This window comes from Pseudorasbora parva, chromosome 18 (assembly GCF_024679245.1).
Source record: "Pseudorasbora parva isolate DD20220531a chromosome 18, ASM2467924v1, whole genome shotgun sequence".
Classification (NCBI taxonomy): domain Eukaryota; kingdom Metazoa; phylum Chordata; class Actinopteri; order Cypriniformes; family Gobionidae; genus Pseudorasbora; species Pseudorasbora parva.
Window position 1 is genome coordinate 14762601 of NC_090189.1, and position 24351 is coordinate 14786951.

General features: G+C 36.5%; 2 protein-coding genes and 1 long non-coding RNA gene across 3 annotated transcripts; 1 reads left to right on the top strand and 2 right to left on the bottom strand.

Annotated features, from left to right (window-relative positions):
* Window positions 1-904: 904 nt before the first annotated feature.
* LOC137045900 (uncharacterized) lies at window positions 905-16949 on the top strand. Its single transcript, XR_010898879.1, has 4 exons — window positions 905-1037; window positions 16294-16367; window positions 16490-16745; window positions 16861-16949. It is a non-coding gene; the product is annotated as an uncharacterized lncRNA (long non-coding RNA).
* mamdc4 (MAM domain containing 4) lies at window positions 2102-22080 on the bottom strand. The gene is made up of 28 exons (XM_067422858.1): window positions 21078-22080; window positions 18585-18680; window positions 18311-18472; window positions 16874-16999; window positions 16483-16716; window positions 15732-15857; window positions 15415-15570; window positions 14599-14699; window positions 14232-14387; window positions 14028-14118; window positions 13782-13898; window positions 12314-12415; window positions 12086-12220; window positions 11862-12001; window positions 11320-11422; window positions 11095-11199; window positions 10858-10989; window positions 10564-10691; window positions 8678-8891; window positions 8357-8494; window positions 7992-8116; window positions 7762-7852; window positions 6530-6679; window positions 6284-6409; window positions 5497-5621; window positions 5303-5402; window positions 4966-5156; window positions 2102-3450 (listed from the first exon to the last, which is right to left on the bottom strand). Exons 1-28 carry the CDS (start codon window positions 21208-21210, stop codon window positions 3415-3417), a joined length of 3639 nt encoding a protein of 1212 aa, XP_067278959.1. The 5' UTR covers window positions 21211-22080; the 3' UTR covers window positions 2102-3414.
* Window positions 22081-22193: 113 nt separating this feature from the next.
* phpt1 (phosphohistidine phosphatase 1) lies at window positions 22194-24181 on the bottom strand. Its single transcript, XM_067423233.1, has 3 exons — window positions 23950-24181; window positions 22847-22974; window positions 22194-22767 (listed from the first exon to the last, which is right to left on the bottom strand). Exons 1-3 carry the CDS (start codon window positions 24164-24166, stop codon window positions 22675-22677), a joined length of 438 nt encoding a protein of 145 aa, XP_067279334.1. The 5' UTR covers window positions 24167-24181; the 3' UTR covers window positions 22194-22674.
* Window positions 24182-24351: the final 170 nt, after the last annotated feature.

Sequence of the window (24351 nt, forward strand, 5' to 3'; positions counted from 1 at the left end):
ATAGTACGTTTTTTTCCTTACACACCTAATTTCACATTGATTATTCCTCTGGGGTCATATCACACAATTGATGTGTGTGATTTTTCAAGTGTCAACCAAGCAGCAGCCATTCACTTGCATTATATGGACTCACAGTGAAGGATTATTTTCCTGTTTGTTTTTATCTGAAGAAAGCAAGTCATACATCGGAAAGGCATGAGGGTGATTATATGATGAGAGAATTTTAATTTTTTGGGTGAACTATCCCTTTAAGAAAGAGTAATCAGAATTACAGTGAGAAGGAAATGTGAAAACTTTGAGCATCACAGCTGCAATTTCTATATAATTATGAATGGCAGTGAATGGTCCAGCATAGCTTTAATGAGTGATCACAGTGCAGGATGGATGTTAAGAATCGCATATGGATCCTACATCCCCACAGCAGCCCTCAAGTCATGCTTTCCTGACAATACGGCCAGTTTTCTTTGAATCTCGTCTCCTTGACCGGACCGGTTGGCTACTGACTCGCCACGTTCCATGACAGACACGGGCACTGTGGGTAACAATAAGAAACACACAATTATGAATACACACATGCACATAATTAGCTGTCTGAATAGGGACTGGTGTTTTAAAAACATTAGTGTTAAACGGAAATACTTTCTCCTATGAGACATTTATAGTTTTTCACAGAAGGTTGCTTTAGGTATAGCCTAGCTAATATTTAAATACGAGGTAACCTACATAATGATAAAAATAAAATAATAATAGGCTATAAATAATATGGTAGTAGTGGTAACAAAACCAAACATTTTAAGGCATAGGCTACAGAATAACTCTTAAAGAGGTTTGATCAGAGTTTACGTGGGAAACATTTTTAGAAGCCTACTTTTGAGAGAGAGAGAAAAAATCACACCTAACCTTACCTGGAGCACCACATTAGGCGTTTATGTGGCTTGGCTGCTTGTCTCCTGTACTGCATCAGTCCACACACCAGCTCGTGAGCTATCATGACGTAAAGTAAGAATATGAGCACACCGGGGTCCATCCTGCCGACGGTAAGTGCAAGTATTCGCTATCTGACAACAATTGACAGCAATGCGGGCTGCACGAAATTTGGCTACAGCATCACTCACGCGCTCGTATGTTATCCCTCCACCAGTCTTCTCGTGTCTCGCACTTCAAAAATAATTCATAAACAGCGGCATTTTACTCCCCATCACTGACTTCGATAATCCGGGCTTTGATTTGGATATAGCAAAGGGTTTCATCTTAATTACTGTTGACGTTGTCAGGATTTTGTTGCTTAAATTATATCATATTGAGCTTTTCGACAGACGGATCAGGATGATGTTGCCTTGGAGACATCGCCGTTGCCAAGAGACCCCGTAATTCAGTTTAGGTTCAGCGTCTGTCAGTAGTGCCGGGTTTGAAAAAGAAAACATAGCATAGCATTACTGACGTGTATGAAAAGAAACCACCCAATATTATTGCATAAAACAAGTCAGTGTTGCTCCTGCAGTTGTGTAAACAACGCGACATCAGCTGACACACACATACGCCTATATAATTGCCGCTTTAAGCCTACATATGAAAGCGCTATATAAATGCCTAATTCATATCCAGACAATCATTAATAATGATCGGATGTATAAACCGTAAACGAGGAACCGTACGTTAGACTTTTTAAGTCTTTTATGAAATTAGACATCTGTCAGGATTTCCCCCAGTGTTTTTATTGTTCTGAGGGCACGAAAAACAAGATCTTTTGAGATTTTCCACTTGAGTCGACAGTATAGATTTGTTGTTTTAACTGAAGAGATACAGTCGCCTACCGTATTATTAAACAACACAGTAATAACACAGTACTACTGTGTGTATAACAAACCAATAGGCTAAATACAATTATATAAAATCACGTGATACTAGTCTACAAAAAATATAATAGTTTCAGTTATTGCAAACGCGCAACTGAGTTGTTCCAGTTCGACCAGCAGCCTGAAAACTTATATGCATAATGTCATATCAGAATACAAAGATGTGATTCCATCAAAGATCTGGTGGAGGTCCAACTCTGCGAAAACTCAACTCAGACAACGCTCATGCTCTCTCCTGTCTAACAGAGTATGTCGATTTACCCTTATAGCTGATAATTCTGGTTGTGTTTAAAATGGACAAATTTATACCGTAGCTCTCCTCTGAGAAAACCTACAGTCACTGAAATCTACATCTATTTATGTTTTCAGACTACAAATAAAGTAAGTGCATTACTTAATTGGATTTTTAAGTAACAACTAAAGTAACGCATTACTGTCATGTCTGTTGGTTTACCTTTGTTAGGTCTTTCCTGTGTGTTTTAATTTTTTCAGTTCTGTTTCCATGGTTACCCTCATTAGTTCTTATGTCCCAGCTGTGTCTAATGAATTATCTAGCTTCTGTTTGCTATTTAGTTCTTCCCATTTGACTCAGTCTTTGTCCGGTCACCGATATGTTAGGTTGTGCTGTTGCCTGTATTGAGTTTATTTTTGATTTTGCATCTCCTGAGTCTTCTCCCTGTTTCTGTACACACAACCAGCAAGTCTCATAGAAAGAAGAAATGTATTTATATTCCAGAGCAATTGTGTTATATTTCTTGGCCTTTCTAACTGACCATTGGCCATCTTGGAAAAAAAAAATCCACATACTTAGGCCAAGGTTTAAGTTTATAAACATATTGAAATGTCTTAATACAATTAAGAAATTAAGATATCCTTTGTCTGAGACAATCTGTATAATAATATTTCTATCAATTGCATATGACACTTTTTAAATAAATACTCAATTTAATTGTACATTTTCAAATGCACAGAATGGTAATACAATATACAATTTAATCTCTAAAAAATTATATATTTTTTAAAGCCCCTCTTAACATTACAAAAGAGACCTCAAATTGTTAATTTAGTTCACATTTTACCTGTACCCAAAAACTATGCATTGTACTCTTAAAAATGTAGTGCCTCTGTTGTTCTGCAGTAGAATGAATCCATTAAGTGAAAGACCATCCACAGACTACATCATTCTCAGCGATGATAAACCCAAACCACATAACCCACAAAACCCTTTAACAATATGTGGACATCTAATACCCCAACCTCTAGGGCTTGTTGATTGTTTGCTTTTTTAATAACTGTACTTTGCCGTTCTGTTTATTGTATATCATCTATGAAATTACATTGTATTGGATTGGACTACTCTTTTGGATAAAGTCATTTTTCATAGTAAAGATAACTCTGTATCTTTTGGTTAGCATCAATGTTGGCATGTTGGGTGTGTTTTTGCATGTGTTATGACCGGGGTAGTCCTGTCATGGCGACACAAGCAGTTCTCCTGCTGTGGTGTCGACTGTTTTGCTTGAAGGCTGCCGGTTGGTGGCACAGTCACCACAATAACCTCCTACGGCCCTGTATTCCCATGCACCTCCAGACGATGCTGTAACCAGCAAACACATAAAAAGAAATGTAAATATTATGCAGTTTAGATTATTCGAGATTACAATAAACCCATATGATTTTTGTTAATCTGTGGAATCCAAAATGTGAAATTTTGAAGAATTTACTGGTTGTTCTTTTCCATGCAATTCACAACAATCGAGACCAGAGCTTTCAAGCTTAAAAAATAATGCAAAAGCACCATAAAAGTATCCATATGACTTTTTAAGCCTTCAAGCCATACAATAGCTGAAAGCGTATGAAACTGAAAGAGTATGAAACACACATTTAAAATGTATACCTATGTGTTCCACAACAGAAATGAAGTAGAGGTGAGTAAAATATGGAAGCTTGTTTTTGCCACAGAATACAAAAATTAAAAGATAATTGCGACTTTTTTTCTTGCAATTATGAGTACAGTATATCTTCTTTCCTCAGAATTATGATATAAACTTGCTACATGATATACAAGTTATAAATTCCAATTCTAAGGAACAAATACTTTTTTTGTTACTCAATTCTGACTTTATGACATGCATTTGAAACTGATTCATGCAATTCTGAGAAACTGCAAGAAAAAAAAAGTTTGTGAAAAATTGTGTGATTAAAAAAAGTAACTATTAGATTTTTACCATTCAGTGACGGAAACAAGCTTTTATAGTAAATAATGTATGCATTTTCAGTATTTTGGTGAACTATCCCTTTAAGGTGGTCTAATGCTATTTCATGCATTCTGACTTATTTACACAGTAAAAGTACAGTTTTGGAGTATGGCGCTGTATGACGGCATAAAGGGCGGAATTGTTTGTTGTTTGTATTTTGTTTGTTTGCATCAACCAGAGCGAGAGCAAGAGCGCGCCCATCAACAAGCTTCATTTGGCTTACGGAAGCCGTCGGCAGCGCTGTCATTTTGTTTTTAGACCATGAAATCAAAGTCACTAAAGAAGTGTGTTTTTGGTTGTAAGGGAAAGATAACCATGTTCAGCTTCTCAAAAAGAAAAGCGCTAAGGAAACAGTGGATGTAGTTTGTTTTTCCAGAGCAGCAATGGATTTAGGCACTCCAACAGTCTCCAAAAGTGTGTTTGTTTGTTCCCTGTCACAGGTCAAAAATGCAGGCGCTGATCGAAACTGCATCAAATGTCTGTGTTTTGTTGGCAGTTGGTGCGTAAGTCCATATAATATAAACGACACGGATGTCCAGTGAATTGAAAGTTATCCAGGGATAATGCCAAGATATATTTGTGTGTGTGTGTGTGTGTGTGTGTGTGTGTGTGTGTGTGTGTGTGACTCTTTAGCTCCGTCCACTGCACGCCAGCACGAGCTCGGCTGTATTCGGAAAGAATCTGTACAGCGTGTCTGTCTTTTATAAATATGATAAAACTAAACACTCTTCAGAGATATGACGGATGCAACAGTACTCTATAGGTACTCAAGATTAACATGAGATTGGCTGTGTGTTATGTACCCTTTAAAGTTTTCACACTAAACAAGAACATGTACAGCCAGGTAAACTTACATTATCTGCAGAATCATACAGTTCATTTCCAAAGCCATCGCAGCTTACACGAGATCCGTTTGAGGCCTCTATTACGGCATTGGCCTTACTTTTTTTCTTCAGGTAGAACACCAGCAAGGCAGCGAGAATCACTAAGAGCAGAATGACGCACACAACAGAGGCTACAATGGCTCCTCTGTTAGATGATGAGGCTGAAAATATAAAGATGTCATTATTTCTTGCATGGTTTTCACACCAATCCCTTTCCAGTTCACACATAATTATAGGTATAATGGTAATAAGAACACAGAGAATCTGAATGACACAAATTTTGAACAATTCTTGCTAAAACTCTTACTTTGGTCAGTCTTCTGCCTAGCACAGTTTACCCCAACCGTGTACCGGATGTCATCCAGGGCAAGAACACCCTTCTCTCCTTTAAATCCTTCCAGCACAATCTGCCTCCCATTAAATCACACACACACTCAGTAAAATAGCACTCAAATTCATGCAGAACCAATAAGAACATAGATTAAAGTAGAGTTTGGTCACCTGGTACTCGGTTTCTGAGGTGATGTTGACACTAAAGTAGTTCCAGTTTCCACCTCCCTCATCCAGCGTCAGCAATTCATGTTTGGATTCTTCAGACAGCCTCCATACTGTGAGTTTGCTGTCATCTTCAGAAGAAAGGAATATAATTAGTTATTCTTAAAAATAAATAAATATCCAAAGCAACTTACAGGGCATTTTACATGATATGTAATAGTTGGATGAAAATTTGATCCAGTTTTGGATCAAATTAGGTGTATAATTGCCAGACGACTTTTAATAAATATGTTAATAGGTACGCTGCAGTTTATGTTTTGGAAATACCGGTAAGTCTCTTATGCTTACCAAGGATGCATTATGCGATCCAAAATACAGTAAAAACTGCAATATTGTAAAATATTATGGCAATTTAAAACTGTTTTCTATATTAAATATTAGCTTAAAATGTAATTTATTCCAGTTATTATTAAGCAGAATTTTCAGCATCATTACTTCAGTCTTCAGTGTCACATGATCCTTCAGAAATCATTCTTATATATTTTTGTTGTTGTTGTTGGAAAAATAACAAAACGCTATTTCAAAAAAAGTTAAAGCTTTTCCTTTTTACACAATAAGGAGCTTGAGGGATTGTAATAAGATTTGATTATTTTGATGATTATTGTTGCTATTGTTAATAATGATGGTGATGGAGATAATAATGTGGTAATGGTAATGATATAATAGTAATAGTATAGATATAATAATAGTTATAGTAATAGATATAATAGTTGATGATATAGATGTGGCATACATATGGTTGGCTGATAAACCCAAAAGCTCAGACAGGTTCCTTTGGTTGGTGCCAGGTGAGGGCTCAGCAGCCAGGCATTCTGGGTAGCGGTGTCCCGCTTGGAGTTAGGAAGGACCAGAAAGTGTCCTAGAGTTATAAAGGAAAGTAAATTACACCCACTTCCTTCAAAAAAATAAGCCGGTGGCGGAGTATTTATCTACTTAGCAACAATCACTGTCTAATATGAGCGTAATGCGCATTAATCACCTTCTTCTGTGTGCAGTGTGTGGTCATATGGAGGTGTGCTGTAGACCATCTCAGCTTGCGCACTGGTCAGGTCCCAGTCTAACCAGTCTACAGATGGCTGTTGAGTGTTGGACCAGCCACACAAACCTTTCTCGAATTCACAGATGCTATCTGAAATGCAGACAAAAACCCCAAAAAAACATCATGAAAAAAGGATACATTTTAGCTATTTTAGAGATAAACCGTGCAAAGGTATTTAAAAAGTAAAAAAAAAGAATATAAATGATAAAATTAAATAATAAAATATATTATACAATTAATAAAGATTATATTAACATTATTGTTCAAAAGTTTGAGGTCAGTAAGATTTTGTCAAATTAAATTAATACTTTTATTAAGCAAGAACAAATGAAATTAATCAAAAGTGACAGTAAAGACAAAAAATTACTACACATTTTTTTTCTTTTGAACTTCATATAAATTAAAGGAGCACTCCACTTTTTTTTGAAAATAGGCTCATTTTCCAAGTCCCCTTGAGTTAAACAGTTGAGTTTTAGCGTTTTTAAATCAATTCAGCAGATCTCTATATCTGGCGGTAGCACTTTTAGCATAGCTTAGCATACATCATTGAATCAGATTAGACCATTAGCTCAAAAAAATGACCTAAGACTTTCAATATTTTTCCTATTTAAAACTTGACTCTTCTATAGTCACATCATGTACTAAGTCCAACGAAAAATTAAAAGTTGCGAATTTTGTAGACCGATATGACTAGGAACTATTTTCTCATTCCTGCGTAATAATCAGAGATTTACTGCCATAAAAGTGTATTCTCTGCAACTACACAAACTTAGTGCCGGTCACATTGGAAGTTAACTATCTAAGGACTATTTTCAGGTGTCGCTGCACCCATGGGATGGCAGCAAAGTTCCCTAATTATTACACAGGAATGAGAAAATAGTTCCTATCTATATGGGTCTAAAAAAAATCACAACTTTTCGTTTTCCATTGGTCTTAGTACACAATGTAAATATTATATTTGAAAAAATAAAGTCTTTGGTCATTTCTGAGCGCGATGCAAATGGTCTAATCTGATTTAATGATGTATGCTAAGCTATGCTAAAATTGCTACCGCCAGATACAGAGATCTGCTGAATGGATTCAAAAACACTAAAACTCAACTGTTTAACTCTAAGGGACTTGGAAAATGAGCATATTTTCACAAAAAGTGGAGTGTTCTTTTAAATTCATACCTGTTGTGGGGCAGTTGTGGGTGGAGAAGGCGATGTCATCAATGGCAACAAAACTGAACAGGCCTCCTTCACCCTTCACCTCAAACTGCAGCTGAATCACAAAGATGCATTTTTTTTACACACATCCAGACCATTTATTAAGCACAACAAGCTAACAAAAAAGGGTGTAATTGTGATCCCTTTGCAACTCATATACATTACTCAATAAGCTCAGGAAATATATCACTTACCTGCCAGTCCCCATGCCAGCTAACGTTACCTTGGCCATGACGCCAGGCCTGTCCCTGCCTGAAGCTGCTGGAGAATAACTGTAACCTGTCTCCATCAAATGGCTTCACATAGACAGTCAGCGTGCCTGTGTGGGTATACATATACATCTTTTACTTGAAATTGAATAGGTGTGTACATGTAACAGCCGTAAAAAAAACCTCACTCCCCTGGCCTCAAGAGGCGCACTAGTGCCTGCGGTCTTTAGCGTCTTAATTAGCGTGCCCGCCTCCCATACCAGAGACCAAGGTTCGAATCCCACTCAGAGTGCGTCTAGTGGGACGGGTTACATACATACATACACAAATATGAGATGATAATCTCTTACCTGGATTGTCTCCTCCTGTATGGTACCAAAAGTGCACACATTCGGTGTGAGTCAAACCTCTGCGCACAGGGGAGGTCAAGGTGGTCACACTGCCCTGGGGAAGGACATCCACACCGGTGTGGGCCAGCATGTAGAACCCTAGTCACAAAATACTCTATATCATTAATTTGAACTAATCAAGCTAAAATAAAATAAAAAAACATAGCTATTAAGCTAACCTATGTCTAAAAACAGGTTACTGGACTGCAAACACTCCCGCTCCAACAGTTTAGCGAATTCTCCCCTCTGACTTCTCCCAAATTTTCTTTAAATTTTTCTCACCCTTTTCTGTTTCCAGGCTGTGGTCGGTCTCTGGTCCCGTTTTGTGTAATTCCCAGCTCTGGTGTATCCACCTGGCTGTTCCAGAACTGGTATAGCCACATGTCTGACTCTCAAATGAGCACATAGTGGGCAAAGAACACGGTCCCGTCACAAACGCCACATCATCTAAAGCTAACTGACCATCAAAACCAGAGCGAGTCGCCTCAAACACCAACTAGATAAGCAAAAAGAAGAATGAATGAAAAACGAGGAGGATAAGAAAATTAAATGAAGATTAAAGCTGCTGTAATTTTTTTTTTTTTAAGATTTACAAAAATAATATAATGAGAATGTACAACATAAATCCATTTTCCACACCGTGCTTGTGTCTTACCCTAAATTGTTATGGTACACTTATTTATTACACTTGTTTATACTGGGACTATTTCAGACCAGTCTGGTAGGAACCACTGCGGAGGAGCACAGTTTAGCCCCAACCACAGTTTAACCACAGCAGTTCTGACCATGCATGCGCATTGCGTCGTTATGTCTTCGAGATTCATGTTACGGCACTGGAAGGGAATAAAACTACACTTTTATTTTTCATTTATCGTAATTGCACTTCTTTGATTTGATAGTTATTAGTTAGTGATCAACTGTAATGGTAAAATAATGAAATGTTTAAAATGTAAAATGTAAATGTAATAAATTAATAAATGTAAATTAAATTCGTTTCTTGGTTATGTCTCCAACAAATTAATAATATGCTCACACTTTCAGCCTGTTTAAAAGTTTTTATTTGTTTTGAAGTTTATGCATTTACCCCAGGCAGAATGAATCAACTTGAGGAATTAGTTATTTTGACTTTAGACTAATAATTTAATAATTATAGAAACCTTTGAAATGAATATTCGAAAGTTCGTTTTTTTATACCAGGCATTGAAAATACATAGTGTTTATTATACCAGGCTGTTCGGTTTTTTTGGGGGGAAAAACGTGTTAATGACAGCATTGTTTTTATATCAGGAAAGGAGCCTGAAGGCCTCTGGGCAACAGCAGATGCAAAAAAATAACAGCAGGAGCAACAATAATCAATAGATAGTTTTAGGACAGAATTAAGATTTAAAAATCAAATATATCAGCATGCCGTGAAACCGCTGTAGTGAAACTGCGCATGCGCGGGGCAAAACCATGGCTTGGGTGAAACTGCGGCTCTGCAGACAGATACTATTGGCGTGACTCGCCATAGACATAAACAGAGAGAAGTAGCTCCGGCTGCAATGTTCTTCCGCAAAACGCATGCACTTTTGTTTATTTAGCGCTGGAGCGCAAAAAGTTACAGACTGCAGCTTTAAATGAATTCTTGGACTAAGTAAAATTGTTAAAATATTCCTTTTCACAGTCATAAAATAGTTAATAGAACCAGTTTATTTACTAAAAATAAGCCAAACTATGTGGCCATTTACAGAGTCATTATGTGTTTTGCTTAGACTGGGTAAACCCAGCCTTGGTCTGGCAGCGTTTTGATTTCGCCCTGCAACTCAGTCTGGAAACCCCTACATTTATTTCTACTGCTTCTGTTTCACTTTTGCGGGAACCAATCAGAGACTGGCTTATCCCAGGCATGTTATGGGCTGGTTTAACATGATGACAGAGAAACGATGGGTTGTTGCCTGTTGATCATGCCTCTTGTGGTCTGATTGGTTGAAGGACTATCCAATTGTGTACAGATTTATTCAAATAATGCCCGTTGATCATGCCTCTTGTGCAGTAGAAAATACAGAGCAGACTCCCCAGACAAATGTTCAATTTTAAATTGAGCTTGGTCTGGTGATAGCCAGACAATGTTTTGCTGGGTCTTTTGCTAACAATTATGCTTTTGGCGTGTAAACAACTTTAGCGTGCACCTGGAAAGAAGTGAGCTGAGGAGGCACGGGGCAATGGCCCTCGTGCCAGATGTTACCATGGGCACCGCTGCGCATCCATAACAGCTCTTCTGAGCGGTCAGCAAATAACAGCTTTACACTGAGAGCGCCTTGGAAAGAGAAGATGAATGATGAAACAAATAAATTGTAATGAAGTGTAAAATTGAAGTCAGTTTCTCAGCACAAGCTGTTCATTGAAGCTGTAGGGCATTCTTGTAACACAATGGCTGAGAAACTCATATTTTATGAAGCTTGGAATAAGGTGTTCAGATCCACCTGTGTTTGGTCCATAGAGCTTGTAGAAGAAGGACAGACAGTGCTGTGAGTAACTGTACTGTCTGAGTGAGAGGAGACGCCCAGAAAGACCTCGCAGTGAAGTGTCCCACATATCCACCACAAGACTCCTACCTGAGAAAGAGAGAAATGAGGGAAGAAAGATGTTTGTATGATGATGATATAATAACAATCAAATATGATTCACTCAGAATTGAACAAAATCAAAAGTATCCTGACCAACATGGACAGTGTGGTCCATTCCACTGTGAAGCCTCCAGTCAAAATTATCTGTTTGGTCCTGGTACCATCCGCACAAATTTACCTCAAAATTACATGATACGTCTGTTAGAGGGAAAACAATAGATGCATAATGCAAAGAAGGAATTAAAAAAATAACCAAATCATTTAGAGACAATGAAAACAAAGCATGTAAAATAATGTTGATTATTTATATTCACTCACCACCAGAGGGGATAAACAGAGGAGAACATTGAACAAAGTACACATCCTTCACTGCTATCTGGTTACTTGAGGAGAGCTCTTCAGCACGGGCCCTGAACTCTAACTGAGACAGACAACAGATAGACAGACAGGCAGACAAAAAAAGAGCAATAGATGATAAGATATATGACGGACAGAAAACAGACAGATAGATGATAGATGGCTAGATGACAGACAGACAGACAGACAGACAGACAGACAGACAGATAGATAGATAGATAGATAGATAGATAGATAGATAGATAGATAGATAGATAGATAGATAGATAGATAGATAGATAGATAGATAGATAGATAGATAGATAGATAGATAGATAGATAGATAGATAGATAGATAGATAGATAGATAGATAGATAGATAGATAGATAGATAGACAAAAAGACAGACAAATAAATAGATATAGATATAGACAGATAGCTAATAGAGCTACACAGATAGATAGATAGACAGACAGATGATAAACAGACAGGCAGGCAGACAGACAGACAGACAGACAGTCTACCTGAAAGCGATTATCTCTTGCTCCAACATAGACTTCCTCCTTTAGCCAGGTCCCTGCCATCTCACTGGTCTTTCCAGCAAACTCCCAAAGCACAGGATGAGTCCCTAACACACTGTCTACAACATACACTGCCAGATCACCTGCAGAGAGATGAAGAGAATCTATAGCCCAACATCACGGTAACTAACAGAGGAGAGACATATCTATTACAGCTGATGATGTACCTATGTGTGTGTTACTGCCACTGAGACTGTAAGAGAACTGAAGGGTGCACGCTGGACCGGATGGTCCCAAGAGAGGGGTGCGAGTTTGGGCTTCACTTAACTGCTGTCCAGGAGCACCAGTCACAAAGAGGAACTCTTAAGACACACACACACACATACAGAAATGAAAGTAAATTATTTTGTATTTTCTTAATTCCATCAAAAAAGAAAAAGAAAAAAGATTTTCACCTTGGTTGAAGGTGCCATTATTCTCCACTTTTAGCTCCCAAGCCTGGCTCCCTATACTGGTGTCTGCCCAGCCAGAGCTTCCCATCTCATATGAGAAGTCCCCTATGTAGAAAACATTAACATAGACTAGGCATGTGCCAATATCAATTTTTCATGTTGCGATTAATTGCTGAAGCTTTTATCACGGTATACAATATTATCACGATATTGAAATAAGTTGCAAAAAAAGTGTTGTCATAGCATAACAGCTTTAAGGAATATTTTTTGTAATAACAAAAATAACTGAATGTTTAAATACAATGATGCACCAAAAATTTATACAGCTCTGAAAAAAAATAAGAGACCACTTATTGATTTCTCAATGTTAAGAGGTCTCTTCATTTTTTCTAGAGCTGTAAAAGTAGAATTTTCAAACAGATTAAAGTGCAAAAGAATTAGGCTATAAAGAACAACAGGTAACAAATTACAATAAGGTCTCATTATTTATTGCATTAACTAAGATTGAGCAATAGCTACATTTGGTACAGAAAGTATGTTAGTTTTATTTTAGGTCCATTAAAAAAGTTGTTTTGTTTTTAAACAGTAACTAAGAAATTAACATTACTTAGAATAATTCATTCTTTATAAGAATTTTTCATTGTCCGTTTTGGTAATAAAGAATTAACATGTTAATTAATGTAGTCGTATGTCTCAAAAGTTTTACTGAACAATAACCAATAATCCAAAAAATTCTAATCATTAGGGAATGTTGTCCAGATTAAAACATAAAAATGTTTAGATTTTAAAATAAATAGCCTATTAAGTCTTTAAGTATTAAGTATTTGGTACTGTGATGAACAACACTGAGATTACAAAAAAACGAATGGCTGTTTTAGAAACTTCACTAGCACGATTGCTTTTGTTTGCGGGGTTTCCGGGGTAATCGCTGCATTCTGCAGTTCATCAGCGCCCTCTGCTGTCATTGAGCGCACACTTCATTCAGCGTCTCCTCCTCTTGTTCATGTGCTTCTCATTTACACTTGCTGAGCGCGTGTCCCTTTGACGCAGAATTCAGCGGTGTTGAGCATTTATACGGTTTATGGGCAAAGTATTCTTGAGTGCATTATAAAAAATTTAATAATTGTTAATAAATTATTATTTACAATATTTCGAAGTGCCCACGATAACAATATCATGCATATTCATTATCGTGATATCGAATTACCGAAAATCGGCACATGCCTAACGCAGACCTTCAATGTGTGATGATATACTGTGCAAAAGTCTTAGGCACACTTTTTTTTTTCACCAAGAAAAAAGATGTTAAGCCAAAATGAATGTTTGGAAATGTAAACTCATATTTCCTGCTGACACACTACAGCAAAATAGCAAAAGATACAAATAACTGGCTTAAAACCAATTTTTTTTGGTGAAAATACTAACATGCCTAATATATATGTAATTCACCTTACATATAGGTGGTACTCACCACACTGAGCTTCATCTTCTCCGGCAGGACAGTCCTTATGAAAGTCACAGATTTTCAGACTATCCTTTATGCAAGGTTTAGCTGGAGGCTTTGGAAATTCTGGTTGGGGCATTGATTCTGTATGGAGGTAAATGAAAAAGAAAGACAATCTATTGAATTGTTTTATAAGTTTTAAGACAAATAGGTAGTTAAATGCAGAGTTGTGGTGTATAATCGAAAACAGACAGGCATAAAATCAGAGAGTACCATTGGATAAGATGCACTCAGGGGACAGCACTATATCATCAATTGCGATCCCTCCATAAGCATGGTCTCGAATGGCAGCAACAAATAGTATCTGATTGAGGAAATTTCAATACATTAGATAGCATTTATGACTACAGTGTAATAAAACGGAAAGCTTCTATGATCAGAGTGAGGATGATCTCAGAGGAGGAATGAGTAAAGTACCTGGAACGTGGTATTGACGACAAACTCCACCTCAGTCTTTACCCACAAGTCCCCGAGAGCACCTCCTCGTTCCCACACAGGATAAATCTGCGCCCCGGCCACCAACACAGAGAGTCCGCCCGACACTCGGCCAAACTGATGTGTGTACATTATCATCTGTAATTATAAACAATGGGTGTAAAATGTAAGGTCTTAACCATAAGCTTATGGGGTTACAATCCTAATAAAAATGAGTGCATTAAGTTGAAGTTTTAAGTTGAAGACCTTTTTTGTCATGCTACTGCACCTTATACTATATAAGGATTTATATAGTATATAAGGATAAGGATTAGGATTATACTATATAAGCATTTGGTACTATACATACCCGACAAGGATGTGTTTCATTGGTTGGTTCCAAAGGAGGGCTTTGAAAAGAAGTCCAATCGCTCTTCAGGATGTCCGGCTTGGTTACATACAAGAAATGCCCTGAAGAGTAATTATTAATTGACACTTATTTTGAGAATTCAATGCACACATCAGTGTTATATTTATATATTAAAAAACAAAAAAACAGCAATAACTAAAATACATTTTAAATTACTTTTCATGACTAAAACGGACTAAAATAAAATTAAATAAAAATTATCCTAAACTAAGTAAAGTTTTTTGATACACTAACGTTCAAAATCTATGGGTGCATTTTATGCAGCTATTATGCCTTGTTATGTATATAATACGGTGAAATATTGAGAAATGTTACTATGATTAAAATTGTATTTCTGTGATGGCAAAATCATTCCTTCAGTCTTCAGTGTCACATGATACTTCAGAAATCATTATAAAAGGGTGATTTGGTGCTCAATATATATAAAAAAAATATTATTATAACTTTTGAAAACAGTTGTGCTGCTTAATATTTTTGTGTAACTGTGATACAGAATCATTTTATGAATATAAAGTTCAAAAGAAAACAGACATTTTTGTAACATCATAATTGTCATTATCTGATCAATTTAATCCATCCTTGCTGAATAGAAGTATTCATTTCTTTTCAACAGTACTGTACATGGTATATTATAAAACTTGAAACCATTATACCATCTGCATTAAACACTGAAATGCGACTAGACCAAATGAAAATAAAAATTAAAATAAATAAATTGAAACTATATTAACCCAGTTCAGACTGGCCCGCACATACCTGTCACAGTATTAGTTGAATGGTCTCTACCAGGTCCTTTTAGAGGGTCAGAAAGAGATATGTTCTCTTGATTTGTCCATGTCCATTTTAAGGGTGATATCGTCCGGAGGTCCCATCCACAAAGACCATCCTCAAAGTTACAGCTCATGTTCTGCTCTGTACATAATAAGTACACAACGATATAACAAACATGACTCCAGACCAGCATTGGGCGATCTTACACAAGAATCAAATGCACTGAAGACTAACTGACTTGAATAGCGAATCCTATTATCAACACATCACTGATTTCTCTCACTAGATCCATGTTCTCTCACCACAATTCTCTTCATCCGTTCCATCACCACAGTCATCCGTGCCATCACACAATTTATAGTCCTCCACACATCCCTCCCGTTTACACTTCATAAAACCAGGACCGCATGTTCCACTTTCAGGGGGGACTGAAAGAGAGAGAGAGAGAGAATCCAAACATCCTTATCATTGATGGTGTAATCCATCTAAAGTGTGGATGCCCAAGTGTAGGTGAGGAGGCAATAGACATTCAAGGCAAAAGGATTTTAAATAAAAATAAAAATAAAATAAAAGTCCCCTATGTTCATCAAGTCTGCATTTATTTGTATTAAAAAATACAGTAATATAAAGTCATAGCTGTGAAAAAAAAAGAAAGAAAAAAAAACGTTTGCTGATTATTTTTTTCAGGATTCTCTGATTTATATAAAGTTCAGAAGATTTTTTCAGCATTTATGAAATAAAAATCTTTTGTGACATTTTGAATGACTTTACTGTCACTTTTGATAAATGTAATGCAACTTTGCAGGATATTAATTTCAGAATTAAAATTTAACAGATTTTTCATTATTTCTTTCATTATGGCAGACTGCAACGGTTAAATATTTTCATTTGTGTTCTACTGAAGAAACGAAGACACCTACATCTTGGATGCAACGGGGGTAAGCAGATAAACATCACATTTTCATTTTTGGGTGAACTATCCCTTTAAATTTTTGAGGCCTTATTGCTTTAAAAATAAAATGTGTAAAAACAAAAATGATTTTCCATTCTTACCCGGCAGAGCACAATCTAGAAATTCTATCTGATCGACCGACACATCTCCCTGCTTCCCTTCACTGCGTCTGGAATGAAGACAGATATGGAAAGGGCCTGTGATACGACCCAGGTAGATGGTGGCCTCCCTCCAGCCTCTAAAGCTGGAGCTCTCTGGCCTCCAAACCACAGCTTCTTTGCCGTCAGTTTGCCACACTGACCCCCACAGAGGGCTGTCATCCAGCCCTGTTTTACCTGAAATGCACACACAGTCAAACTCACAGGTGTTTAAGCAACCACCTACGTGGTTAAATGTGTCCCTTTCCTCTGCGTAATCTTCATTTAACACTACACTTCAGGTTAATTAGTCCATATTTCATTCCGTTTTGAATGTGTTAGTATGCGTGTGAACCTGAGTCCCAGATGAAGTATCTGAGCCGAAGGCGACAAGTAGGAGATGAATGTTTTATTGGAGGGGACACAAGCACAGCAGTTCTGGGAGCATCTGAAGCCACAGCTGTCACTGCCATGAACCAGCCTGAGAAAAACAGAAACATTACAAGAAGAGAAAAGATAAAACTTTAGAACAAGATTCAATTCATTTACATTAGTTAATGTATCATGATCTAACCATGAATAAAACTTTTACAGCATTTAATAACCTATTGTCCCTGGTTTCACAGACAAGTAAAGTTGATTACTCCAGTCTTCAGAGTCACATGATGCTTCAGAAATCATTCTAATATGCTGATTTGCTGTTCAAAATTTTTATAATCAATGTTGAATATAGTACTAATTAAATATTTGTGGAAACCATGATATATTTTTAGGATTCCCTGATTAATAGAAAGTCCAAAAGATTTGAGGTCACATATAATATTAATTAAAAGAAGTGTATGTAAGATTTTGGCCAAAACTGGTACTGCAATCACTATCCCCTCTCCCCCTCTCCCCCTGACTCGAGGTTGCCAGATATGCTGCAGGATCCAGCAGGAACGTTTGTAGCTGCAGCTGTGGTAACTAGAGCAGATCTGGCAACCCGGAGGCAGACACACTACTGACTTCATGATTGGTAGATAGGTGGAAGGTGGAGCTTCAGGCCAGAACACAACATGTCAACATCAACATCAGTTGAGGGCTGCAACAACAACTTCTAAATGACAATATCCTGGCCGGACTACTGTTGTCAGTGATATAAGTATTTGAAATGAACATGATTTCTTAATGTCTAGTGACATATCAGGGCCATTTTAAGATTAATTGAAATACATTTCTTGTGTACATATTAGGGTTATATTAGGATTAGGAGTTTGGTTGAGGGTTAGTTGCGTGTAATTAAGCATAATTTACTGTTATTACTATGGTAAGTATATGTATATGTAACTAAAGACAATAAAGTGTTACCAGAAATGAAACGGAAACATCTTTTGTAACATTATAAATTATAATTTATATCATTATAAACTGTCATTTTTGATTCATTTAATTCATACTTGCTAAATAAATGTGGGCTATATTAATAAAAATATACATTTCTTAAAATCTTTCTGATCCCAAACTTTTGAACAGTGGTGTAGATTTCCCTTTATACATTCTTCTAGGCTACATTTTAATAAAAAAATAATAATTTTGAAAAGAAAACAACAAGAATAACAATGTAATGTTGAAACTATTATATACATTAGAAAAATGAAACCAATCATTCATAAATATGCATTTCTGTTTTTAAAACTAATGAGCTGAATTGAAACTTCATAGAATTCAGTTTAATTGAAGTTTTAATTAACACAAGTAAATCTATCACTGGATTTAGAAAGACTTTATAAATTTGAGCTGAAGTGTCATGAACCTGTGGAAGTGCCAGTGGTGTAGTCGGAGGACGGCCCACTGTCAGGGAGCGTGTTCCCTCTCTGCTGTCTCTGCCACATGTACCCAAATTCTCCTGATTTATCAGCCCATCCACACTTCCCATGATGCTCAAAATCACACTCAAACTCTGGTCCTCGATAACCTGGTATTCAACAAATAAACACAATGAGAACATGAATAATAAAAGGAGAACACATACTAATACATTAACCGGATTGCAGAAGCTATAAATATACAGAAGTGCAATATCTTACCACAGTCTTGCTCATCACTACAGTCTTTACAGTCACAAACAAAATCACATTTGACTTCCTCGGAGTCGCCGCAGTCCTCTCGCTCCAGTGCGACAGCTGCCGAATATGAGTAATGATGAAGACAGATAATTGGCCTTTCACATTTGTATGATAGAATCCAAAACATGGACATCACAGTGTTATTACTGTACGATTACAGAGACATTATAAAAAGCTTTTAGCAATTATCCATGTAAATATCCATTCAACTTAAAAACATTAACAATTACAACAAAAAAACAACTCTACTTGTTAGTTTTATAAGTCATTAAATATAAAGAGGCAAATCTTAGGAAAATATAAGTGTTTTGCTGGGAGTTCATTACTGCACTAATAATGATGTTTAAAAGTTTAGGGCAGGTTTTAGGGAACGATTTTTAAAATGTTTTGGAAAAACTCGGCATTATTACTTTCAGCCTTCAATGTCACATGACCCTTCTGAAATCAGTCTAATACGATGATTTGCTCCTCAAGAAACATTTATTTTTATTATCAACATTGAAACTTATAGTGCTGCTTAATATTTTACCTCATCGTCGGACTCTGGTAAATGGGTTTCTATCTTCTTAAAGTGATAGTTCATCCAAAAATGAAAATTAGCCCATGATTTACTCACCCTCAAGTTATACATGACATTCTTTTTTCAGACGAACACAATCAGAGTTATGTCCTGGCTAATCCAATCTTTATAATGGCAGGGATTGTTGCTGTTTTTGAAGTCCATAAAAATGCATCTGTCTGTCAAAAAGTAATGTGTTCCACACGGCTCTGCAAGGTTAATAAAGGCCTTCTGAAGTAAATTGTTGAGTTTGTGTAAGAAAAATATCCATATTTAAATCTTTAATTAAAGTTCTAGCCGATCGCCTTCCGTGGAAAAGTGTTGAAAGTGCCTTCTCGGAGTTCAAGATGCGTACGTGACATCTGACCAGCGTACCTGGTAGCTTAAGCCTTTGAACTGCAGTGGCACTTTCAACTCTTTTTCCATAAACTGAATACGAAAGGCTAACGGCTGAAATGTTACTTTAAAACGTTTTAAATATGGATATTTTTCTTACACAAACTTCTGAAGGCATTTATTAACCTCACAGAGCCATGTGGAGCACATTATTTGACGGACAGATGCATTTTTATGGACTTCAAAAACAGAGCAACAATCCCTGCCATTGTAAAGCTTGGATTTATCAGGGCTTTTTAAATATAACTCAAATTTTATTCAAAGAAGAATGTCATAGGATGACTTGAGGGCGAGTAAATCATAGGCTAATTTTAATTTTTGGGTGAACTATCCCTTTAAGACCTTTCATATTCAGAATACAAAATAAGATATTTTTGATCTCTATCCCCCTCAAAAGACAGCAATTTAATTAACACTTTCAAGGACCATAAAGGTAGGACATTTTTATAGTCCAAGTGGCTCCAGTGGTTCAACCTTAATTTTATGAAGTGACGAGAATATTTTTTTTGCGCCAAAACAAACAAAAATAACGACTTATTTTTTGTTTTAACACTAGTAAATGCAGTGCAGCACTTCTGCTTTAAATCAGAGCTACGCCAGAACACCGGCTTAACATTGGCTGACGCTGTTCACGTGCACTCCATGACGACACATGCATGTGATGCTGACGCAGGAGCTGTTCCAAAGTAAACTGTATAGGAGACTGACACAGAAGAGATTTTATTGTTTTTATTTTATTTTAATGTTTCCTACCTTTCTTGGCCTTGAAAGTGTTAATTAAATTGCTGTCTATAAAGGGGTCAGAGAGCTCTCGGATTTCATCAACAATATCTTAACTTGTGTTCCGAAGATGATCGAAGGTCTAACCGGGTTGGGAACGACAAGAGGGGCAGGAATTAATGACACAATTTTAATTTGTGGGTGAACTATACCTTAAAACAAACACAGACCTAAACCAATGCCAGTTTAAATGACACTGCAAGCAATTGAAAGTCCAATTTAGCCCGAGTTTAGGTTTCATGTGGGACAAGAAATAACAACCACATGAATTTATAAATCTTGCTGTTCAAGTCGTCACAAAGGTCTGTCTATTTAGTAATCGCATACAATATGCAGTCAAAGGTCTCTGGTACACAAGAGTCAGATATGAGGCTGCATTACTGTACACAAGAACAAAATGTCTAATACATTGCATTCTGAATAGTTTGTATTCTGTAAACAAATCTGCTGCCTTAAATTTTTAAGTAGAATCAACTTGGATGTTTAAGTTATTTCTACTTAAATTTCATCAAACTGACTTAAATGTAACTTAATGTAACTTATTTACAGAAATATTAAAACTATTAGAAATATTGGACATCAAAATGTACAATTGAAAGCACTACCCCCCCCCCCCCCCCCCACACACACACACACTAATATGTACCAAAATGGCATTCAATGCTTGAAGCAATCAACCAAAACATTTTTTAGAAAGGAAAAAAAACACCAGATCTCACCCCTCTGACAGACATTCAGCATTAGACATGCAAGAAGAATCCAGTGACATGTTGACATCTTTTGACACCAGGCCACAGAATGAGAGCTCTTCTTCAGCATACAGTGAACAAAAGCACTGCGCTGCTGCCACATATGAAGTTCTGAACTTCACTTGTGTCCCTCCCTCCTGATTCCACATAGAGATAATACCTGGACTTTACATTTTAACCCCCAGATGAGTGCCAGATCCTTTCCTTAAAGCTCCTCAGCCCTTTTATGCAGCACAGACAGCTCAACACCAGATACTTTACCTGGCAAGGTTACTATTTAGCCAAAACCAACTGCACATTCTGGTCTTACTAACAATGGCAAATTGTAAACCATTTCTAGGGTTCGGCCTGTCAGTAAACCAATAAATGCAATAAATGAGGCAGCAAATGCAGTGCTAGAAGCAAAAATAAATTCATTTATTAAATGTTGTTGTGCAATCAATTTCTATTCAAATGCAATAAACAATTTAAATGGAACTGATACAAAGAAGATTTTGAGACATAATCTTCAGGCTTGAAATGAAAAAAAGAGTGCTGACAATGCGTCTTTAATGTTGTAAATTCAGATTGTTAATAACATTCTCAGGATTTAGTTATGTCATAATTTTTGTAGTCAAGAAAATTATTGCATCTTCTAATAAAGATGCTGAGAATTGGATGTGAAGTGGAGTTTATCAGGCAAGGTTTACAACCTCCGGATCAGGTTTGAGGGTTCAGATTTGTAGTATGTAGCTTTAGTAATCATTAAATCACAAGATTTGTGTTATATGTTGTAGCTAAGGGCAGTCATTTTTCTTAATGAGTCTTCTGCCTTACTTTGACATAGCAGGTTGCATTTCTTCCAAATTAAAGGGATAGTTCACCCACAAATGAAAATTCTGTCATCATTTACTCACCCTCAAGCTGTTTCAAACCTGAACAAATTTTTTTTCTTCAGCTGAACACAAAAGATATTTTGAAGAATATGGGGAACCAAACAGTTGATGGACGCCATTGACTTCCATAGTATTTTTCTCCATACTATGGATGTCAATGGGGTCCATCAACTATTTGGTTCCCCATATTCTTCAAAATATCTTTTGTGTTCAGCTGAAGAAAGAAATTTGTTCAGTTTTTAACAACTGAAGGGGAATATATGACAATTTTCATTTCTGGGGGACAACATAATCGGTTCTGGGAATTTCTAGGAGCACTTTATTAACGTTTCAGGATGTTATTGTTGCACTATATAACTTTTTATGGTTTGGATGAAGTACTTAACCTTATCACTAAGCTTTTCCGTGCTTTATTTCATCAGTTCCTATATTTGCCATCTAAAGATCAATGGCCATAAACATAAGTGCATTCTTCTCTCTTCGTTGCCATGTGTTAATCCGCACATGAAGTTAAAAACCAATCAAAAATATGAGGATGACCTCTCCTCTAGTTTCGGCATAAGCGTTTTATCCATCCACCCACACTTATCAAAAACCATACTAGAGTTCAGTTCTTTCTCAGCCTTGGCACATCAGGAGTCCTAGAATATTGAGTTCTTCGACTGAGCTGTCATATATCTCAAGTAACCCACTCAATACCCATCATCTGCCCAGGTCACCTCATAGTCTGGGTAATGGGTTTTTATCTTCTCTGTGGAGACAGAATGCTTTGCTCTCCCAAATCCCTGGAACACAAAAAAGAACTGATTATTGGATTATTTCCTTCAACGGGTATAACGTTCAACACTGGAATATCATGCATACCATGGAATAACCGTAGACATGGATCTTCTTTGCGTCACTGTCATGTTTGACTCTTCCACCTCCGAGACACTCACAATCCAATCCTCCACTTTTCTCCAGTTCTCCAGCCACACGGTCATAGATATCAGCTTAAGGAGATACAACGTTATGAAGGTTTTGAAGCAAGACACAAATAAACATGTCCTCCTATCCAATGTGCAGAGAAAAGTTCCTAAAAACTGTAACATGTCTAAAATTATATGGCAATAAACTATTTTGTATACATTTATACTAACTCAAGTGCTTCATTGCAGTTAAGCTGTTGTAAACTAAATGTAAAAAACTCAACATGCTGGACATTCTTTCTGGAGTGGATTTTGATTAATTTCAGTGACATGAACATTTTAAATCAACAGTTTCTTTAGGTTAACAAGAACGATTTGTACGTTTAAAAGATTTGTTCAACACAGATTTGTTGTAACACCAGGGGACTATGCAAAAGTTTTAGGTGCAATATCTCCTGAAATCTGTATGCTGTTTAAACATCAGAAAATAATTAACATTTAGCAATGGTTCCCACTAAGTAAGTTCTTATGCATGTAATAGGAAAGTATCATTCAAAATTATACATAGAATTTACCCAGTGAAACATTCCTTTACTTAAAGGTACTATACAGTTGGCCTGAAAATGTGGTTCATTTATTCTGGCAATTCCCATTTATTAGACAATTTTTTTGTAATTTTATCACAAAGAACATTGATGGTCAATTTGTGTTGTTTTGGGAACATTTATTTGGTGTTTTTATCAAATAAATTGTATTCTTTTAAACGTAAAATTTCATGTTCACAAGTTTAAGTTTTTCTGTTTCCTAATACCAACAATGTTAGTCAATAGAAGATATTATTTTACTTAAAAATGTAATCTTTCGAGACTAAGTTTATCAAAACTAAGCGAATCGATATTAACATAAAGCCAAAATTATTGTCATTTGTCAGCTGTTATTCAACTAGAGCTCTTAAAACTATTTTAAAATGTATTTTCTGACATATTCAAAACCTATTGCTCGTGTTAATAAATGAGCACACTCGTCCTGTCATTCATTCAAGCACATATGTATCCCTACCATGATACTCGGCCCATGCGTATCCTCTTACAATATCAACATATGAATCATCGTTTTTGCTGTGAACCCGTATAAGGACGTATTTGAAGACTCCATTGGGATCTAAATCAACCTCTGGGATTTTAGCAAGACGTTCGGCGGACATTATTGCAAAAGCGGTGCTGAAAAACCCTAACACAACAGCCCAGTTCAGAACAGCAACAGAAAAGCGCTTCATTTGCTGTTTTGGCGTACTTGGATGAACGTATTCATATTAGCGACACCTAACGGGTTGGAGCAAAATGACTAAGACAACACAGCTCCTTTGGGGGGTTTATGCAAAACAACGAGGTTGAATTTGAGTGTAGTAATATTTTAAAATATATGTTTTATTTACACATACGTACGTAGATTAAACATGAT